At 51.9% G+C, this 17,211-nt stretch overlaps 1 protein-coding gene across 4 annotated transcripts in view; it reads left to right on the forward strand.

Moving 5' to 3' along the window:
* Positions 1-3,229: 3,229 nt before the first annotated feature.
* The window catches only part of CD99L2 (CD99 molecule like 2), a 90,132-nt gene continuing 76,150 nt past the window's right edge, over positions 3,230-17,211 (forward strand). For 2 of the 4 annotated variants that reach the window (XM_013047923.2, XM_013047922.2), the window contains exon 1: positions 3,234-3,415. In XM_013047923.2, coding sequence (XP_012903377.1) covers positions 3,349-3,415 — 67 coding nt within the window. In that variant the 5' untranslated portion in view covers positions 3,234-3,348. Of the gene's footprint in view, positions 3,416-17,211 lie in introns of all 4 variants that reach the window. The other 2 variants (XM_045068179.1, XM_013047920.2) reach the window with 2 other exon arrangements.

Consider the following 17,211-nt stretch of genomic DNA (forward strand, 5'->3'; position numbering starts at 1 on the left):
CTCCCTAAGGATATGGTGTGCTGCGGGGGTGGGGGGGCAGAAGGTTGGGAAGTAGCGGAATGACAAGCTAGCCCTCAGAAGCCTACCTCAGGCCAGGGGCAGCCATCCCAGCCCCATCCATGCCTCTCTTACCCCCAGGCCAGCCTGTTGGCCATTGGTCTGGGCACCACTTTCCTGTCTGGGTGAGAGCTGAGGAGAGGTGGGCATTTTGGGAGAGGAGCTTGTCAGGCCACATGGCTTTCCAACTGGTGACAATTTTAAGGAGAGAAGAAGTTCAGGAAGGTGCAAAGAGTAGCAGGAGGGTGGAGTCAAGGGGCTGGTGTGGAATCCGAGGTGGGCTTGGCCAGGAGTTGGTCCCAGCACCCACGTGCAGTGGTAGCAGGGAGTGTCTGTATGTCTGCACATATGGCACGGGATGGTGGTGCATCGAATCCCAGTTTCTAAGCGTCAAATTTCCTGTATGTGAATCAACTCCACGTTCAACCGCAATGTAGTGGAGTAGCAGCTACCTGACTGAGGGGCTCATCAACTTCTGGGTGGGACCTCAGCCTGGCAGGATCAGGGCCTCCGTGCCATCAGCCCTCTGAGAAACACACTAACCTAACTTATAAGAGACTGAGAGACAAACTGGACCCCAGATGAGTCATTATAATAGGGAGAGTTATCTGATATGGTAACTAACCTCAGACACTTGCAGTATTTTGATTAATGGCTTCTTTTTCTTTTTGAATGGGTGGTTTTTGGCACATGGTAAGCATCATCCTTTTCTGTTGGTTCTGATTCCTAGGTCCTCTCCAGTACTCATCCCCTGCTTGGGAGGAGCACACTCTGAAGTCCCACACCATCACCTGTTAATATTCATCCTTGTCATGGCTCAGTTTACTAGAATGAAGGCTGGCAAAGTTTTTTCTGGAAAGGGATACGTGGTAGATACTGTGACTTCGCAGGGTCCATGGTGTCTATTGCAACTACTCATCTCTGGTTTGGTAGTGCAAAAACAGCCACAGACCATACAGAAATACATGGGTTTTGGCTATTCCTACAAAACTTCATGGACCCTGACCTTTGCCTTTTGTATTATTTTTCCCATGTCACAAAATAACCTTCTTTTGATCTTTTAAACCACTGAAAAACACAAAAACCACTCTTAGTTTGCAGGCTATAGGAACAGGCAGGTGGGCTGGATTTGGCCTACTACCCTGAGGCAGAGAATAGTTTTGCTGCGTTGTTACATTGTGGCCACTGGTTTAGCTGGTGGGATCTGGGCAGCTCTACTGCCTGTTTAGCAGGTAAAGTTCCAGTTGGGTGTGACTCTCTACTGCCTGGTGACTGCCTTTTCCTCGCCTCCTCATGCCTCCCCAGTGTAGAGGACTAGATAGGCGCTAGGGTTTGCCCCTCAGAGGTTGCAGGGACTCTCCAGCCCATGATGTCTGGTGCCCTCCTTGTACAGATGGGGCCACCGAGGCCAAGGCACCAGGGAATGGCCCAGAACACCCCTGAGTTGCTGGGAAAGTTGGGGCCATACTTGCAGCCTGGAATTCACGGCTCAAGTTTGCAGTAACCATATTTCTTTAGGTGTTCCAGGACTAAGTTCCAGGACTAACAAGACCGCTTCTGTGCTCACTCTGTCTCAGGTCTCGCACTTTTCACCATATCAGCTAATCCTCCGCACAACCTTATTGGCTCTAGCCATGATCTCAACCCTGTCCGGCTCCAAAGCCCATGCTCTTAGCCATGCACTCACTGGGGTTCCTAGGGGTCCTCCTGCCTCTTTGACACTGTGGGGACTGTAGCTGGTTAACTCCCCCAAATTCAGAGAACCTTCATTTCACTCCTTTTCCCTTATTAATTATTGAGGTGATACATGAAGTTGTGAGAAATACAAAATAGGGGTAAAATGCCCGGAGTATGCCGCGTATATAGTGTGTGTTTAGTAAGGACTAGCTATTTCCGTTAACTCTCCAGCTAGTTAGTGCCACAGGATAAGTACTGCCTGAAAATTAAGGTATTAACTCACTCTTTATACGTTTTGCGTTGCCAGCCGCAAGATTCAGAGCGCCGGCTGGCAGGGGCAGGCTCGACGCCGCCGCTCTGCCACTCCGGAGAGCAGTGGGGCTCACTCTTTGTCCTGGAAAGCCGGCTGCAGCTGGAGCCCTTCTTGAGGGTGCTCACATCAAAGGCTGCGGCGGGCATTCTGTTGGTGAAGGCAGTGTTGGAATCTGATTTCGCCCAGCCCCGGAGATGGTCTCGGTTTGCGGGGCTTTATGGGAAAGGACTGCAGCGCGTCTGTCGATCACCGAGTACAGCGGCGCTGCAGATGTGAACTTGCGCTTTCAGCGCAATCGTCAAAGCCTGCGGGGAGCTGACCCCGTCTCTCCCACTCATCCTCCCTCCCAACCCCCGGGTCTTCGGCGCTGCGGCTCCAAGGTCGCAACCCCCCCACACCCCCAGCGTGCCCTGGCGCCCCCGCCCTTGGACTCATTTCTTCGAGACGTGCCGCTGTTTGCCAACAGCGGGCTGCCACGAAAACGGCTCTTTTCTTTCATCTCCGGACGGGGTTGCCCTACAGTTTCCCGCAGGGATCGGCGAGGGGCCGGGCAGCCAGCCCAGTGAAAAGCGACCTCAGCCCCAGCGACTAGGGCTAGAGCACGGGTGCTGAGTCCCGGGGCCGCAGCTGGAGGGGCTCCCAGGGAACAGCCTTTTACCGGGAGGACGCCAAGTCCAGAAGGGGAAGAGCCCTGTCCAAGGTCACCCGGCTGGCAGAGCGCACCTGCCGTGTGCTCCGGGCCGGGCGGAGTCTGGCGCGCCGAGTGGAAATCCCCGCACGCCCTGGCCGCCCGCGCCTCCGGCTCCTCTGCCCCTGTGGACACACTGCTTCGGGCCCGCAGGCGCGCCCCCGGAGCACCGGGGGGTGAAGTGGCCCGCGGGCAACCAGCCACGCGCGGGCTCTCGCCCCAACGAAGGCCGCCCCACCCCCCGGGAGCCACGGGCCCCGCCCCTCGCTCAGCGATCCCGCCCCCGGGGCTGCAGGCTGGCCCCGCCCCTCGCGCCACAGTCGCAGTCCCGCCCCACCTCACCGGGCCCCGGCCGGGCGCGCCCCGAGCGCGCCCCCGGCGCCAGCGCCTGTGCGCCAGCGCTTGTGCCCCTCCTCCGCCCTCCCGGGGCTGGGCCGCGCGCGCCGGCTCTGGGCGGGGCCCCGCCGTGGCGGCGGGACTCCTCCCCCTGCGGCTCCGCCTCCTCCTCCTCGGTCCCAGCGCCTTCCCGGCCTCCCGGCCTCCCTGACCTCCCCCTCCGGCGCTCTCGCGCTCACTGCGCTCCTCCGGCGCCTCTCCGCCCGCGCTCCCAGCCATGGTGGTGTGGCGCTCGGCTTTCCTCATCTGCCTCGCTTTCTCCTTGGCCTCTCTGGTCCAAAGAGGTAAGGCGGGCGGGGGGCGCGCGGGGACCCCGCCCTGTGGGCCGCAGGGCGGGAGCTCGGCGCCTCGCGGCCCCGTGCTGCGCATGAGCGGCCCGGCCCCCGCCTCGCGGGCCTGCGGCGGAGGCTGCGGGCAGGTGGGCGGGGCTGTGCGGGGCAATGGGGGTGCGAACCCCCGGCCCGCGGGGACTCTGACCTTGCCGCGATCCGTGTGGTCGGAGATGGGGGACCGAGCTAGAAACAGCGGAATAAAAATCCCATTTAAAATCCTGCACAAGGTGTCACCACTGGTGACAACAGCTGTCCCCAGGAGATTGCCGCTGGGAAAATCTTGAAGAGAGCGCACTCATTCCCTTGAGCGGGGCCTCTCAAAATGTGTTTCGAGGCCACCTACCGCAGAAGCACCTGGGGAGCTTCCTGGGCGCATTCTTACCCCCTTTTGTCAGGATCTCTGCGGGGACGGGATGGTGGGGGGCAGCGATCTGCTGTTAAGTCTGACCAGCTCCCCAGGTGCTTCTGGTGCCCGGGGTGGGGGGTAGGGAGCATGGGCGACTTTTGCCAAGGAGGTGGAGAGAGAAATGCTGTTGAATCAAGGGAGCAAGTTTCCTAAACCCTCAGTACTCGGACTGTGGCCCAGGGCCTTCATAGGCATCACCTGAGACTTGTTGGGAATGCAGCATCTCAGACCCCGCCCCAGACCGACTGAGTCAGATTCTGCATTTTAAGCAGATCTCCGGGTAATTCGCAGGCACATTTAAGTTTGAGAAGCATCTTAGGATAAATGCAGTGCGTGGTTAAAAATAGGCCCTCCGACGTGTACAGACAGAATCTTCTTACACTTATTTATATCCCGTCTCCACATCAGAAAGAGGTTTGAGGAAAACACTGCAGTTGAACACAGAGTTATGCTCTGAGCTCCCTGACGAGGAAGGCAAATTCAGCTCGTGAAAAACATGAGCTCAGCAAAAACAAAACTTTGTCCTCGTGTTAGGTTCTAGTGAGATTTATGTTACTTATGGGGAACACTGGAAAACAGTAGGCAGTCTCAGGCAGTTTTGCAAAAGATGTGGAAATGTTTCTCATGTGGGCAGCCCTTCTGGACTTGCTACAAGAAGAGCCATTCAGTATTCTGCAAAGGTGTCAGGCTCTGTTCCAGACACAGATGATGCAGCAGCGAACAAGACTAAGACTGTCTCTTCATGGACCTAATGTCCTGGTGTGTGGGGGGTAGAAGACAAACAAGAATGTCACAATCTCCGTAATACATTGTCAGTGCCACGAAGGAAAATAAAACAAGTTACAGGGCTGTTGAATTTTCCGTTTCATTTTGCTTCTTGGGAGTTAACATTTTAATTTTGTTATGATGCATTTGTGGGAAAAAGTCTGGTCACTTGATTGGCTCACGTTGAAAGTGGAAGTGCAGAAAAGTTAGAAAAATGATATTCCCTTCAAGGATACCTTCTGGAAGTCTTCACCATGGTACGCACATTGAGAAGGGGAGGAAGGGAAATCAGCAGGTCTCTGATTTTCGCCATCACAGGTTATACTACATGCTTTAGGAGGTGGCAGAGGAAATTTACAGATGAAATGGAGGCCCAGGGAAGAGGGAGGTAACTTGCCTCAGGTGGCAGAGCTAAGATTTGACCCCAGGCTTGTCTGATTGCACAGTCCTGCTTCTAAGCACCTGGAGGCCGCGCTCCTGCCTTGGGAATGTTCTCTGAACCTTGCCTGGTTTGCTTGGCCCTATTTTGCGCAACAACAAAGGCATCTTGAGGGGAACAGGAGTGTGCGAGGCACCTCACAAAGCTTGGTGGTTATAGTTGCCTCAACAGTTTTGCTGGTTAGATATTAGTGCAGGGACCCTGGTCACATAGCTTGGAAGAGATTGAGCCAGGATCCCACCCGGATAAGACGACTACTTAGTGATCTTCTTGATTGTAATTCAGAGAACTGAACCGGAGGAACCTTTTGCTTCAAGGTGGGGAACTTGCTTTGTGGCTCTTTTGTGCAAAACAACATGACAAATGTGGGCTTTGAATTGCTGCTGCTCTGGGAGTCTGGACAGTTGCAGTTTGAGAGCTGCCTCTCTTGGAGCCTCACAGTGGTGGAGTGGGTGGGCCTGTGCAAGAGCCATTTTATACCTGGTCCCAGTCCTCAGTAGTGACCTGTGACCGAGAAAGACCAGCAGCCCTCAGCACACAGAACTCGAAGCATGATTCATGAAATTCCCTCGGGCTCTGGCAAGTTGAGACAGGCTTCAGGCTTCCAGGAGTTTAAAAGCGTGGTTACCAAGTCATCCCTGTTCTAATTTGGGAGGTCTATTTAGTCCAGTGTGTATTTTACTAGTTCTGAAAAAAATCCTCTGATGACAAGTATGGTGCCTGTATTCACCTACAGAAATAGGAAGCTGATCTCTTGTGCAGTGAGGAGAGGAGTCTCCAGTGGTGCAGGTGGGCAGTAATGATAATAGAGTTTCCATTTCCTGAGTGCCTTGCATGTACTGGGCCTTCAGTGCACCACCCACATGGACCCCTCATAACCACCCGGAAGGGTTGGCACCCTGACCCATCTCCTTTTCTCATGTCCTTTATGGGCACTCACATATGACCTTGAAAAGTAACTTGGTGGTGGGGCGCCTGGGTGGCTCAGTTGGTTGAGAATTCAGCTCTTGATTTCGGCTCAGGTTGTGATCTCAGGGTTGTGAGATGGGGCCCCGCGTTGGGTTCCACACTTGGAATCATCTTGGGATTCTCTCCCCTTCTGCCCCTTCCCCCAAGCTTGTGCGTGTATGTGCGCATGCTCTCTCTCTGAAATAAATAAATAAAATCTTTAAAAAAAGTAACTTGGTGGTAACCCGTTTCCCAGATGAAAAATGAGCAGCCCAGCGAGCTTTAGGACTCGAACTCAGGATTCACAAATGTAGATGCCTCCAGGAATGGGGCAGGTCACAGACACATGGAAAGTAGCTGAGAATAAGGGTGACGAATGTGTGGGCAAGCCACTGGCTGCTGAGTACCTGCCCCCTTAAAGAGAAGGAGCCCAGCTGACGGAGGGAGAGTGCAGGCTTTGGAGCAAGCTTGGCCAGCGCTACTAGGAGTGAGTCATTTAATTGCTGTGTGCTTCAGTGTCCTCATTTGTATAATGGGGATAACCACAACATCCACTTCATGGGGTTGTTTGGAGGACTGAATACAGATGGATGCCCCAGTGACCTCTGTTAGTAATTATTATTCACGTTACCTAAAACATTCCAAGCCATGTTTTAAAATTTAAAAATACACAGTGCAGACCTAGAAAATAATATGCGAAGTGAAAGAAGCCAGACACAAAAGCCCACATATTATCCCATTTATATGAAATGTCCAGAGTCGGCAAATCCACAGGGACAAAACAGTAGATGAGTGAGTGGTCACCAGAGGCTAGGGGTTGGGGGTGGGGAACTGAGGAACAAGGAGGGATTGATGAGTGAGTGCAGTTTCCTTTTGGGCTGATGAAAATGTTCTGGAACTAGATAGAGGTGATGGTTGCACAAGCTTGTGAATGTCCTAAGAACCATTCAGTTGTAGGGTGCGCTGTACGGTGCATGACTTATACCTCCATTTAGTAAAAATTCGCTGTAGTTCAAGCAAAACAAATGAGAGTCGGGGCAGCCTGTGGTCCCCGGGTTGGGGTTGGTCGGGAGGGGAGAGAGGAGAGCAGAGGGGGTGCCACGTGCCCAGGGCCCTGAGAGGCGAGGCTGGGGTCCCGGCAGAAGCCCCGCAGGGGGCCTACTCTGGATACTGGGTATGAGCCAACCAGGCCACAGGGGTGCGTACAGGCTTGGCCCAGAGCTGCATCACCCCCGAGTGTGTACAGGGCAGTCATTGCCCTGGACTGACAGGGTCTGGGGACAGTTGGCCTTTTAGTGTCACATGTTTTGATTGGTTTTCGGTCCCTTCCTTGCTGTCACAGGTCACATCCCCACCCCCTCTGTCATTTTGGACGCGAGGGAGCTCCAACATGTTTATTTAACCCCTCCCCCCAACAATGCCCTGAGAGCCAGCCTCTGGCCTCTGCAGGGACTGAGGAAGGGGCTGAAGCTATTTCCAGTAGAGATGGGGATCCAGTAGATCCCTCTCTCTCCAATAGTGAGAGGAGGCCTTTTGGCTGCTCAGAGGGGCTTGTGGGGAGGAGCCGGTTTGGGTTCTGGTGAGTTCAGGAAAGAGACCTTCCAGGTGCACTGAGTTTCTAGGCTCTTCCACCACCTGGTGTTGGTGCTTTTCCTGCTGTGTGTCCACTCCTTCCTCTTTGCCCTTGGCATGTAATCCTCTGCTTGGAGAGGCTTGGCCGCAGGGGTCCTGTCTCCCAGCCCAGGCTCTGCTCTGCCTGAGTCTTGCTCCTAAGTCCCCTGATCGGTCAGCCTTGGCTTGCCTCTAAAAGCTTAAAGTCATCCTAAATGTGTCCTAACCAAAACGTGTGGGAACTGCGTGGACGAAAGTAGGTGTTCCGAACGGAGAGGCGGAGCTGTGCTAGGCTCCCACGGAGGGCCATGCCCTAATCTCTGGCACCTGTGGCTGTCAGGTTCCGAGTAAGGGAGAGTTGTGGTAGCTACTCAGCGGCGTTTGAGTGAGATTCCCCCGGGTCATCGTGGCCAGCTGAAAGACAGGGATCCTTTAAATAGGGGAGATAGAGGCAAAGGCGCTAGAGCGAGTCAGCGGAGAGTGACATGATAGAAGATTTGACCCAAAGATGGAGGGGCCAGGAGCCAAGAGATGTACACACACCCTTGAGAAGCCGGAAAAGGGGGTGGACTCTCCTGAGAGCTTCCAGAAGGAGCACAGTCCTGCTGACACCTTGCTTGTAGCCCAGTGAGACCTGTGTTGGACTTCTAACCTCCAGAACTAGAAGATTAAAAAAAAAAAAAGTGTTTTAAATCTGTTGAAATTTGTTGTAGCAGCAACAGCAACCAACAGAAAAACGAAGGGGTAGCTACTAGCCTGCTCTTCATTCATTGGAAAAACTAGCTTGTGAGGTTTCCTTATATCGTTCTGATTTGCAGCCTTAAGTCAATCCCCACTGTGCACTGAGGGATTGCGGGGGTGTTCTGGGTGTGCCAGTGGGTGCTAAGAATCCCCTCCAAGGGCCTGGGGGGACAGCTACATTCCTTAGGCTCGGGTTTGGTGTTTTAAAAACTGCTTCATGAGGCAACTGGAGCTGGGGCTGCCGTGCCCACTGCCCAGAGGCCTTTTCCATCTCCCCAGTCCTGAGGGCTGCTTGAAGCAGAGTGTGGTCTGGGCCCCCAGGACAGACAGAGGGTTTCTTTCTTTCTTTTCTTTCCTTTCTTTCCTTTCTTTCTTTTCTTTCTTTTCTTTCTTTGATTTTATTTTATTTGTCAGAGAGCGAGCGAGCACAGGCAGACAGAGAGGCAGGCAGAGGCAGAGAGAGAAGCAGGCTCCCTGCTGAGCAAGGAGCCCGATGTGGGATCGGGCTGATCAGGATCATGACCTGAGCTGAAGGCAGCTGCTTAACCAACCGAGCCACCCAGGCGTCCCCAGACACAGGGTTTCGATCTGGCTAAGCCACTGGGCCATGCCTGCCCCTTTGCTGAGGAGGAGGGAGCCGCCAGCTGTCCTTTCTCACCGCCCCTGCCTCTGACTCCTTAGGAGCAGCTTTAAAACCAACCAAAATACTTGGAGAACTCTGGTTGATTTCCTTTTTTTTTTTTTAAGATTTTATTTGTTTATTTGACAAACTAGGCAGAGAGGCGGGAGCGGTGGGGGGTGGGGTGGGACAATCAAGCTCCCTGCTGAGCAGAGCGCCCCATGTGGGGATCCTTCCCAGGACCTTGAGATCATGACCTGAGCTGAGGGCAGAGGCTTTAACCCACGGAGCCACCCAGGTGTCCCTGTGGTTGATTTCTGCCGAGAGCGGTGCCCCTGCTCAGTGAACATCTGTTTAAAGGAGAGGCTAGACGACATCTGGCTGGCAGTGCCAGGTGGTTCATTTGGAATTGCTTTCCAAGTTAGAGACGGTCCCCTCAGCAGGAAATACTGTTGCAGTGTGGAATTCATTACCACCAAAATAGTGCCCAGGCATGGGCTCATTTTGACATTCTTCTTTTCATTTTTATTGCTGTTTTCAGCTAGCCTGGGGTGGCGGAATTAACACAGAGCCTGCGTTCCAGCGTGGCCCCACCGTTTGCTGGCGACATTTGCCTTATCTGCACCAGGAGGCTGCTGATCTCTGCTTTTGTTGGCCCCGCAGAATTGTGGGGAGTAGCCAAGTCATTGCAAATGCAAACAGGTGGTGTGTGGTCAAGGTATTAGGAAAGTTAGGTTCCCCAGACAGGCCGAGAAGGATAAAAGGCTGCCTGCCTAAGGGGGTTCTATAAGAATTCATGAATTCATGAGCAGGGCCCAGCGTCTGAATGAGCAGAAACAGCTCTAATTTAGGGGCTCTTTATAGCCCTTTGGCTGCCTACAGAGTTCTGGCTGTTTGACAGGAGCGATTGCTTTTTTACTTTTCATCATTCATTCATTTGGCTCCGCACGCCAGCTTGAAATGTAAAAATCCAAAGCAGTGCCTAAAAACAAACAGAAACCACGTTTTAATCTTCTGTTCATCACCTACAGTATAGCACGTGGGCTTGTAGTTTGGGGCTCCCGTTCATTTCTTCCCAACACTTTGCTTCCCACCCCTCCCCTGAACGTGCCCCTGGCCAGGGTCAGCAGTGGGTTCCTGTTGCTAAACCTGAGGGACACCTGCCACCCTCTGATCACCCCTCCCCCCTGAAGCACTTGTCCCCTCTCTGAGGGCTTGTCCCCTCTCTGAGCTCTGGGCCTGGGGGAACGCCTCTGATGGCATCCTTGGTGGACTTTTTTATTGCTTTTTTTTTTTTTTAAGATTTTTATTTATTTATTTGACAGATCACAAGTAGGCAGAGAGGCAGGCAGAGAGAGAGAGGAGGAAGCAGGCTCCCCACTGAGCAGAGAGCCCGATTTGGGGCTGGATCCCAGGACCCTGGGATCATGACCTGAGCCAAAGACAGGCTTTAACCCACTGAGCCCCCCAGGCACCCCCTTGGTGGACTTTTTAACCTACACTTGTTTCCCAGATGCTTTTACCAGCTTCGTGGCTTGAAATTAAATTCCGTCTGTGTGCTTGTGATTCTTCGGTTTCTATCCCCAGCTGTGATAGCTCTTGGCCTCCAGGCGCATTCAGCATCTCTGAGGTGGCCGGGGCACTGCTAGTGTTTAGGTTACTGAAGTCCTTCCAGTTCAGGTCATGCCACCCAGCAATGGAATCCTGGCCCTTCCCCTAGCATCCCCGGACCTCCCCATCCTTTCCCCAAATCTGGCAAGCATGGGGATCATGCCCTGTGCAGCTGTGTTAAATTCTTTTGACTATTACCCCTGCGAATAGGCATCTCAGAAGGGCTCACGTGCGTACGTGAACTTCTGCTCATCCCCTCCAGCCTTCTCCCACCTGAGTGACTGGCAGCCCCATCTTGCTGGTGGCTCTGGTTGCTCCTCCAGGGAGGAGAACCCCACGTCTGATCTGTCTGCAGACTAGGCTGTGATCACCCTCAGAATGCTTCAGACTCCCTCCTCTTCTTCCCTCTTCCCTGGCTCCCTGTCTTAGCTGGGCACCATTCCTCCTCTTGGGAGCCCCTGGCAGTGACCTCCCGATTGGTGCTCTAGAGTCCACTCCTGCCCCCTACAGTTCAGTCTCCACCCCGCAGCCAGGTGACCTAGAAACCGGAGTCCTCTTGTCCCTCTGCCCAGAACCCTCTGATGGCTTTGAATTGTAATGAAAATAAAGTGCAGACCCTTACTGTGGCCTCCAAGTCCCAACGGAGTGGGGCCACCTTGTTCTCTGGCCTCATCTCTCACCCCTGCCCAGGGCTGGCCTCTAGTGGGCCTCTAGTACTTCTCCCCAAGTAGGTGCATGTCCTCTCCCTCCCTGCCTCTCAGATGCCCCCACCTCAGGCTGTCCCTGGCCCCCCCACCGGAACTGGGCAGAATATCCCTCTGTCTCCAGCCAGCCTGAGTTTGGTATTTTCTGCCTGCTGCCTTTCCCACTGTCTTGTCTCTGCCACTAGACTTTTGCTCCATGAGGAAAAGGACTTGGTTTTTGTCTGCTTTGTCACTAGTATCTAGAACGATCCCTGGCACAAGGACTGTTGCTTGCACACAGCAACTGAACATGTAATTAAAGGGCTATTTGCAGAATCTGGGCCACATTAGGGGAGACCAACAAAGGGTGATGAAGCAACATGGGGAATGTTTTCCATCAGGGACTTCAAGGGGGTGGGAGGGGATCCTGGCGTCCTGGGTAGTTAGGGCTGGAGGAGCTGGATAGGCCTCCTGCAGGGCGGAGCTCAGACAGTAACCATGGCAAATATTCCCCCAGCCCACCTCCAGGCCTTGCTTCTGCCTCCCGTGACTAAACCTGTGGGTCCTGAACTGTGTACGCAGGCGCGCTGGGGCACGGCCGTGAACTCGGGGTGATGCTGTAGATGGTTTTAAGTTTTGAGGCACACGCATCAGTGTGTGTCAGATCCCACACTAGCCACCACTTTAAATTGGTCGGAACTAAGTAAACAGAGCTGTTAGGTGTTTCTTTGGGTCTAGGGGTGCTGTGTTCTAGAAGACACATTAGAAGATCGTCAGCCCCTTTCTCACCAGGCTGAAAGCTGTAAGCTCCTCGAAGGCAGGTGAGTGCCCCCTACTGCCAGGTCCTGGCTCAGACAAGGCCTCCCTGGCACTCAGGTCAGGTTGGCTGCAGCGCACGGGGTCCCTTAATGTCTCATGGCTTTTCCACATTGAGAATTGCAGGCCTGATCTCAGCTGATGGACACTTGGACCATTTCTACTTTTTGACCATTGAGCTTCGTGTTCTTGTGAACATTGTGTTGAAGGCTTCAAACACCCTTTTTTGTTTCTGTGAGGTGTGTGCCTGGCCTTTTCTGACTCAGCCTGGGAAGTCCCGCGATAACCCGTCTGCTGCATTCTGTAGGCTGTGCGTCACTTAAGGGTGGTCCAGATTGAAGGTGAGAACATCTACCCCCTTCTTGTTGGAAGGATGTCAGAGAATTTTTAGCTATGATTTCAAACTGTCACACGAATCTCCTGGGATTGCAAGGTCCCAGATGAAATGCTGCCTCCTCTGTCTTCTGGTTCTTTAGGGAATCCTGAATCCTGAATCCTGAATCCTGAATCCTGGTTGATAGCTCTGAGTCTGCCTCTTCATTCCCTCTGCTGTCATGTCCTTGGCTCTCAAGGTGTTGCCCCGGGGATGGGGATGGATGTCCAGGCTTGACTGGGCCTTCTTGGCACAGGCTTTCCCCACGGGAGGGGGAGCACAGCACCCAGCCTGCAGCTCCCCAGGAAGTGCTTGCAGAGTGGGACATTCAAGGGCTTTGGATGATTTCATTAAGGTAGGGCAGCCCGGGGCATTTGCTGTGCCCCCCCCCGGCTATTTTTCTTCTTTTTCTTTTAAAAATATTTTACTTATTCATCTGAGACAGATACAGAAAGGGACGGAGAGCATGAGCAGGGGGAGAGGCAGAAGGAGAAGCAGACTCCCTGCTGGGCTGGGATTTCAACGTGGGGCTCGAGCCCAGGACCCCGAGACCCTGACCTGAGCTGAAGGCAGATGCTTCACCAAGTCAGACACTCCGGCGCCGCTGCCCTGCCGCGGAGGGATGCACACTTTCTGTCTGGGGCGGAGGCGCTGTTGATGTTTCCATGGGCTCGGGCAGGCTATTTAAACAGCATCCCTGGCTTCTAACCTCCCCCCCCAAATCTTGCCAACCCAGAATGATTCCAGACATTGCCCAATGTCCCCAGTGGACAGAACTGTCCTGGATTGAGACCCACTGCCCTAGAGACCCACATACTCTTTGTAATTCCATCCTCTGTTCTCAGTGCTCCTCACGAGTCCCTGAAGTTTTCTGTTCTCGTGCTGTTGCTTCCGGATAGACGTGTTGGAGGAGATCCGCCCACAGCCAGTCTGTGGTTGGCCTCAGCTAGAGCTGACTCTAGGCTCCTCCGTGACCTTGAGCTCAGCTAGAGCTGACTCTAGGCTCCTCCGTGACCTTGAGCTCAGCTAGAGCTGACTCTAGGCTCCTCCGTGACCTTGAGCTCAGCTAGAGCTGACTCTAGGCTCCTCTGTGACTTGAGCTCATCCTAGTTACATCAGATCTGTCCCTAGTAGCCTTAGGGAGTTGCCGTCTGCCCGGATTTGCACAGATGGCTCAGCCCGGCTGGTGCATTGCTCCTCACTAGTCGCACTTTTAGATGGGGGCCTTGTCTTTTTAAATACATCTTAGGATTTTCTGAGAACCAGTGAGGAAAAAACAGAAAAATGAGCCAAAGACTTGACTAGGCCAGTCATAAAAGAGGAAATCAAAAAGGACAACAAACATGAAAAGATGTTTAACCTCATTAGTCACCAGAGAGCTGCGAATCAGACTATGATAAGATAAAATTGCATGCCCTCCAGAAGGCTAAAAATGATAAGCCTGACAACACCAGGTGCTTACATGGTCATGGGAGTCATGTGTGTTCTTCATGGTAAACTTGGGAAGTGCAGGGAAGTGTGGAGCAAATGCTACCTCCAGAGCCCAGGGCTGGGCAGTGTTCCCATATTGGAATGTGGTATTTCAGTAGTATTTGTTCTGCAGAAATACCTATGGCACATGATTGGCATTGAACTGTGTGCACAGCTTTTACCTTTATTGGGAAATGGAGATACAGAGAAGTGAGGTCTCTAACACTAACACGCCTAAAGTGAAAATCTCTGTTCTCACCAAGCAGATTGAGAAACAGAATGTTGACAATACCCTGTGTGCCCACTCTTGATCCCAGTCCCCTCTCCCCGACAGAGGTGACCACCAGCCTGATTTTTGTGCATTTTATACTTCCACCACCTATGTATGTGGCCCTAAATAATACAGTTTAGTTTGGCCTGTCTTTTAACCTCACAGAAACGGAATCACACTGTGTGTAGGCTTTGGTGTTTCGCCTCTTTCCACCCACACTGCTAATGAGGTGTGTGTGTGTTTGTAGTTCTTTCGTGTCACTTTCTGCCGTGAGCGTTCTTACGCAGATGGGCAAAAGTGTCTCTGGAAAGTGACTTTCCCAGACTGTGGTCTGGGGACCCTTGGAGACGTTTTCAGGGGGGTCCACGAGGTCTGTTTTCGTAACAACACTTAAGGTCTTTTCTCATGAGTGTGCACTGGCATTTTCCAGAGCTGATGTGACATGCGGCATCAGTGCTCTGAGGGCTAATGGGATGTGTTTGTGTTGTCCTGTGTTCTAAAGTTTCTCAGCTTTAATTTCGAATATCCTAAATATCAATGAATATAAGCCACTTAAGCATGAGATCTTTGAGATTCTTGAGTTGTTAGTGTATACACTCTTAGAGCTAGTTTGTGTTCTAGCACACGTGTGGCCTTCGTGCCTCTTTATGGCCAAGTAGGATTCCTCAGTGGCGTAGCATTTTGTTCAGCCGTTCGTCAGTTACAGACGTTTGGGTTTCCGCTTGTCTCCTATGAATACTGCAATAACCATTTACGTACGTGTTTTGTGTGCACTTAAGTTTTCAGTTCTCTTGGGTGGAATTGCGAGGCCATATCGTAACACTGTTGGACTGTTTAAGCAACTGGCAGGCTGTTTTTCAAAGCCGCCATATCATTTTACATTCCCACCAGTGGTCTGTGTGGGTTCTGGTCCCCTCATTCTTGCCAACACTTTTATTTCATTGTGTTTCTTTCTTTCCTTTTACTTTTCCTTTTTTTGGGGGGGGTCGTTAAGAAAAAGCCTTCTAATGAGTGTGTGGTCGTGTTTCATTGTGGTTTTGGTTTGCGTTTCCCTAATTACTAATGAAGTTGAGCATCCTTTAACGTGCTTGTTGGATCATGTCCTTGAGTGAAAGTCCAGCACAGAGGGTGCTAAACTGGGCACCAGGAGGCCCAGAGCTCAGCTTGACCCTGCCCCGGCTCACAGTGAGGGCTTCACGTTTCCTTCCTTGCTTCTGTCCCCTCGTCCGAGAACCTGCTCAAGGTTGCGTTCATCCTGCCCTTTCTCCGGTACTTCCTCCTCCTCTCCCTTGGTTTCTCAAACTGGAATGGGGCTCATGTTGTCTGCCCCAACAGTCTACCAAAAGGTTTCGCTAAGGCCACCAGGGTAAATGCATTTTTTAAAGTTGACTATCGAGGGCGTCTGGGTGGCTCAGTCAGTTAAGCAACCTCCCAGCTCAGATCACGATCCAGGAGTCCAGGGATCGAGTCCCGCATCGGGCTCCCAGCTCCGCGGGCAGTCTGCTTCTCCCTCTGACCTTCTCCCCTCTCATGCTCTCTCTCACTCTCTCTCTCTCTCAAATAATTAAAAAAAAAATCTTTAAAGTTGACTATTGAAATAGCAGGTCCCAAACCATTGATGCCGGTGGCCCGTCTCGGGGTGTGGAAAGAGAAGGAAGAGCACGAGTCTTCTCCTTCCTGTAGGCTTCTTTGGGAATATGCATACAGGGCACCGCTTGAATCAGTTGGGCGGTGAGCAGCCAATGCAAGGAGGGGGGCATGGAGCAGATCAGTGAAAATGGGTGGTGTGAAATGTCTAGACTAGTGACGCCCAGACCGGGGGCCCCAGACTGGATTGACTCTGGGGATGAGCATGGTCTGTAGACAGCAGTGATGCAGCTGGGTCATTCATGTACTGCAATTTAAAATGTATTTAGATGTTGTTCTAATTTAAACATAGGATGAATTTTGGAATCTGATAGAGCAGGGCTTTCTTTTTTTTAATTAACTTATAATGTATTATTTGCCCCAGGGGTACAGGAGAGCAGGTCTTTCTTAAATGACTCTTTTAAAAAATGACTTGTTTCCCCATGTGTTCCATCCATACATACTAGTAAAATACACCGTAGGGTCAACTTTTCATATTAAAAAAAAAGCCCATTGGGATTTCCATTGGAATCGCATTGGCTTTTGAAGAGCCAGGGTTTTTTTCTTTTTTCTTTAACAGTATTGAATTTTCCCATCCAAACACAGGGCTTTCCTCTCTAGTTCTTTGTTCTGTGTGGTTTTTGTTTGTTTGTTTTTACTTTCTTCGTGTTTGTAATTCACATTTCCTGTTACTAATTCCCAAGTACTTTACAGCATATACTCCTGTTGTAAATGGTCTCTCCTTTTCCCATTGAGTTTCCTAAGTGATGGTGGTTGTCATCTGACAAAGCTGATTTTTGATTATTTTCATTACCAGCAAGCTTCCCAAACCCTCTTCTAATTTAATTTAGGTTTTCTCTTGCTGACTAATTTTTGAAAATTCATATAGTTTTAGAATAATATTCTTTTAGTCCAATTGAATATAAGGTCCATAAAGACAAGATTTGGCGGGGGTGGTGGTGGTGGTGGTGTCTGTTTTGTTGACTGTTGTATTCCCAGGACCTCGCACAGTGTGGGGCACATAAAAGGTGTTTATAATATTTGTCAAACGAATGAGAGAGAGTCCATGAATAAAGCCAGGCTTTTGCCTCCATGAACAAGAGCTGTAAAAACTTTGATCATATTCTTAAGCGTGCAAGTCCCCTCTTAGGGGAAGAGAGGCCAGATTCATCTCTCCCTTCTTCATGCCAGTGTTGGGTACCAGAAGACATCGGGGCAGCACCTCTACATAGACCTGAGGGGCAAAGTGTGGGATCCGAGTTGTCCTTCTCCTAGAGAGGTGAAACAAAGGCCTTCTGAAAAGCATAACGCTTTCTGGACAGAAATGTCAACAGCAGCTTTCTTTGTATTTCCCAAACACGGGCGTCAC

Source organism: Mustela putorius, unplaced genomic scaffold (genome assembly GCF_011764305.1).
Source record: "Mustela putorius furo isolate JIRA1106 unplaced genomic scaffold, ASM1176430v1.1 tig00003899_pilon_pilon_pilon, whole genome shotgun sequence".
NCBI lineage: Eukaryota > Metazoa > Chordata > Mammalia > Carnivora > Mustelidae > Mustela > Mustela putorius.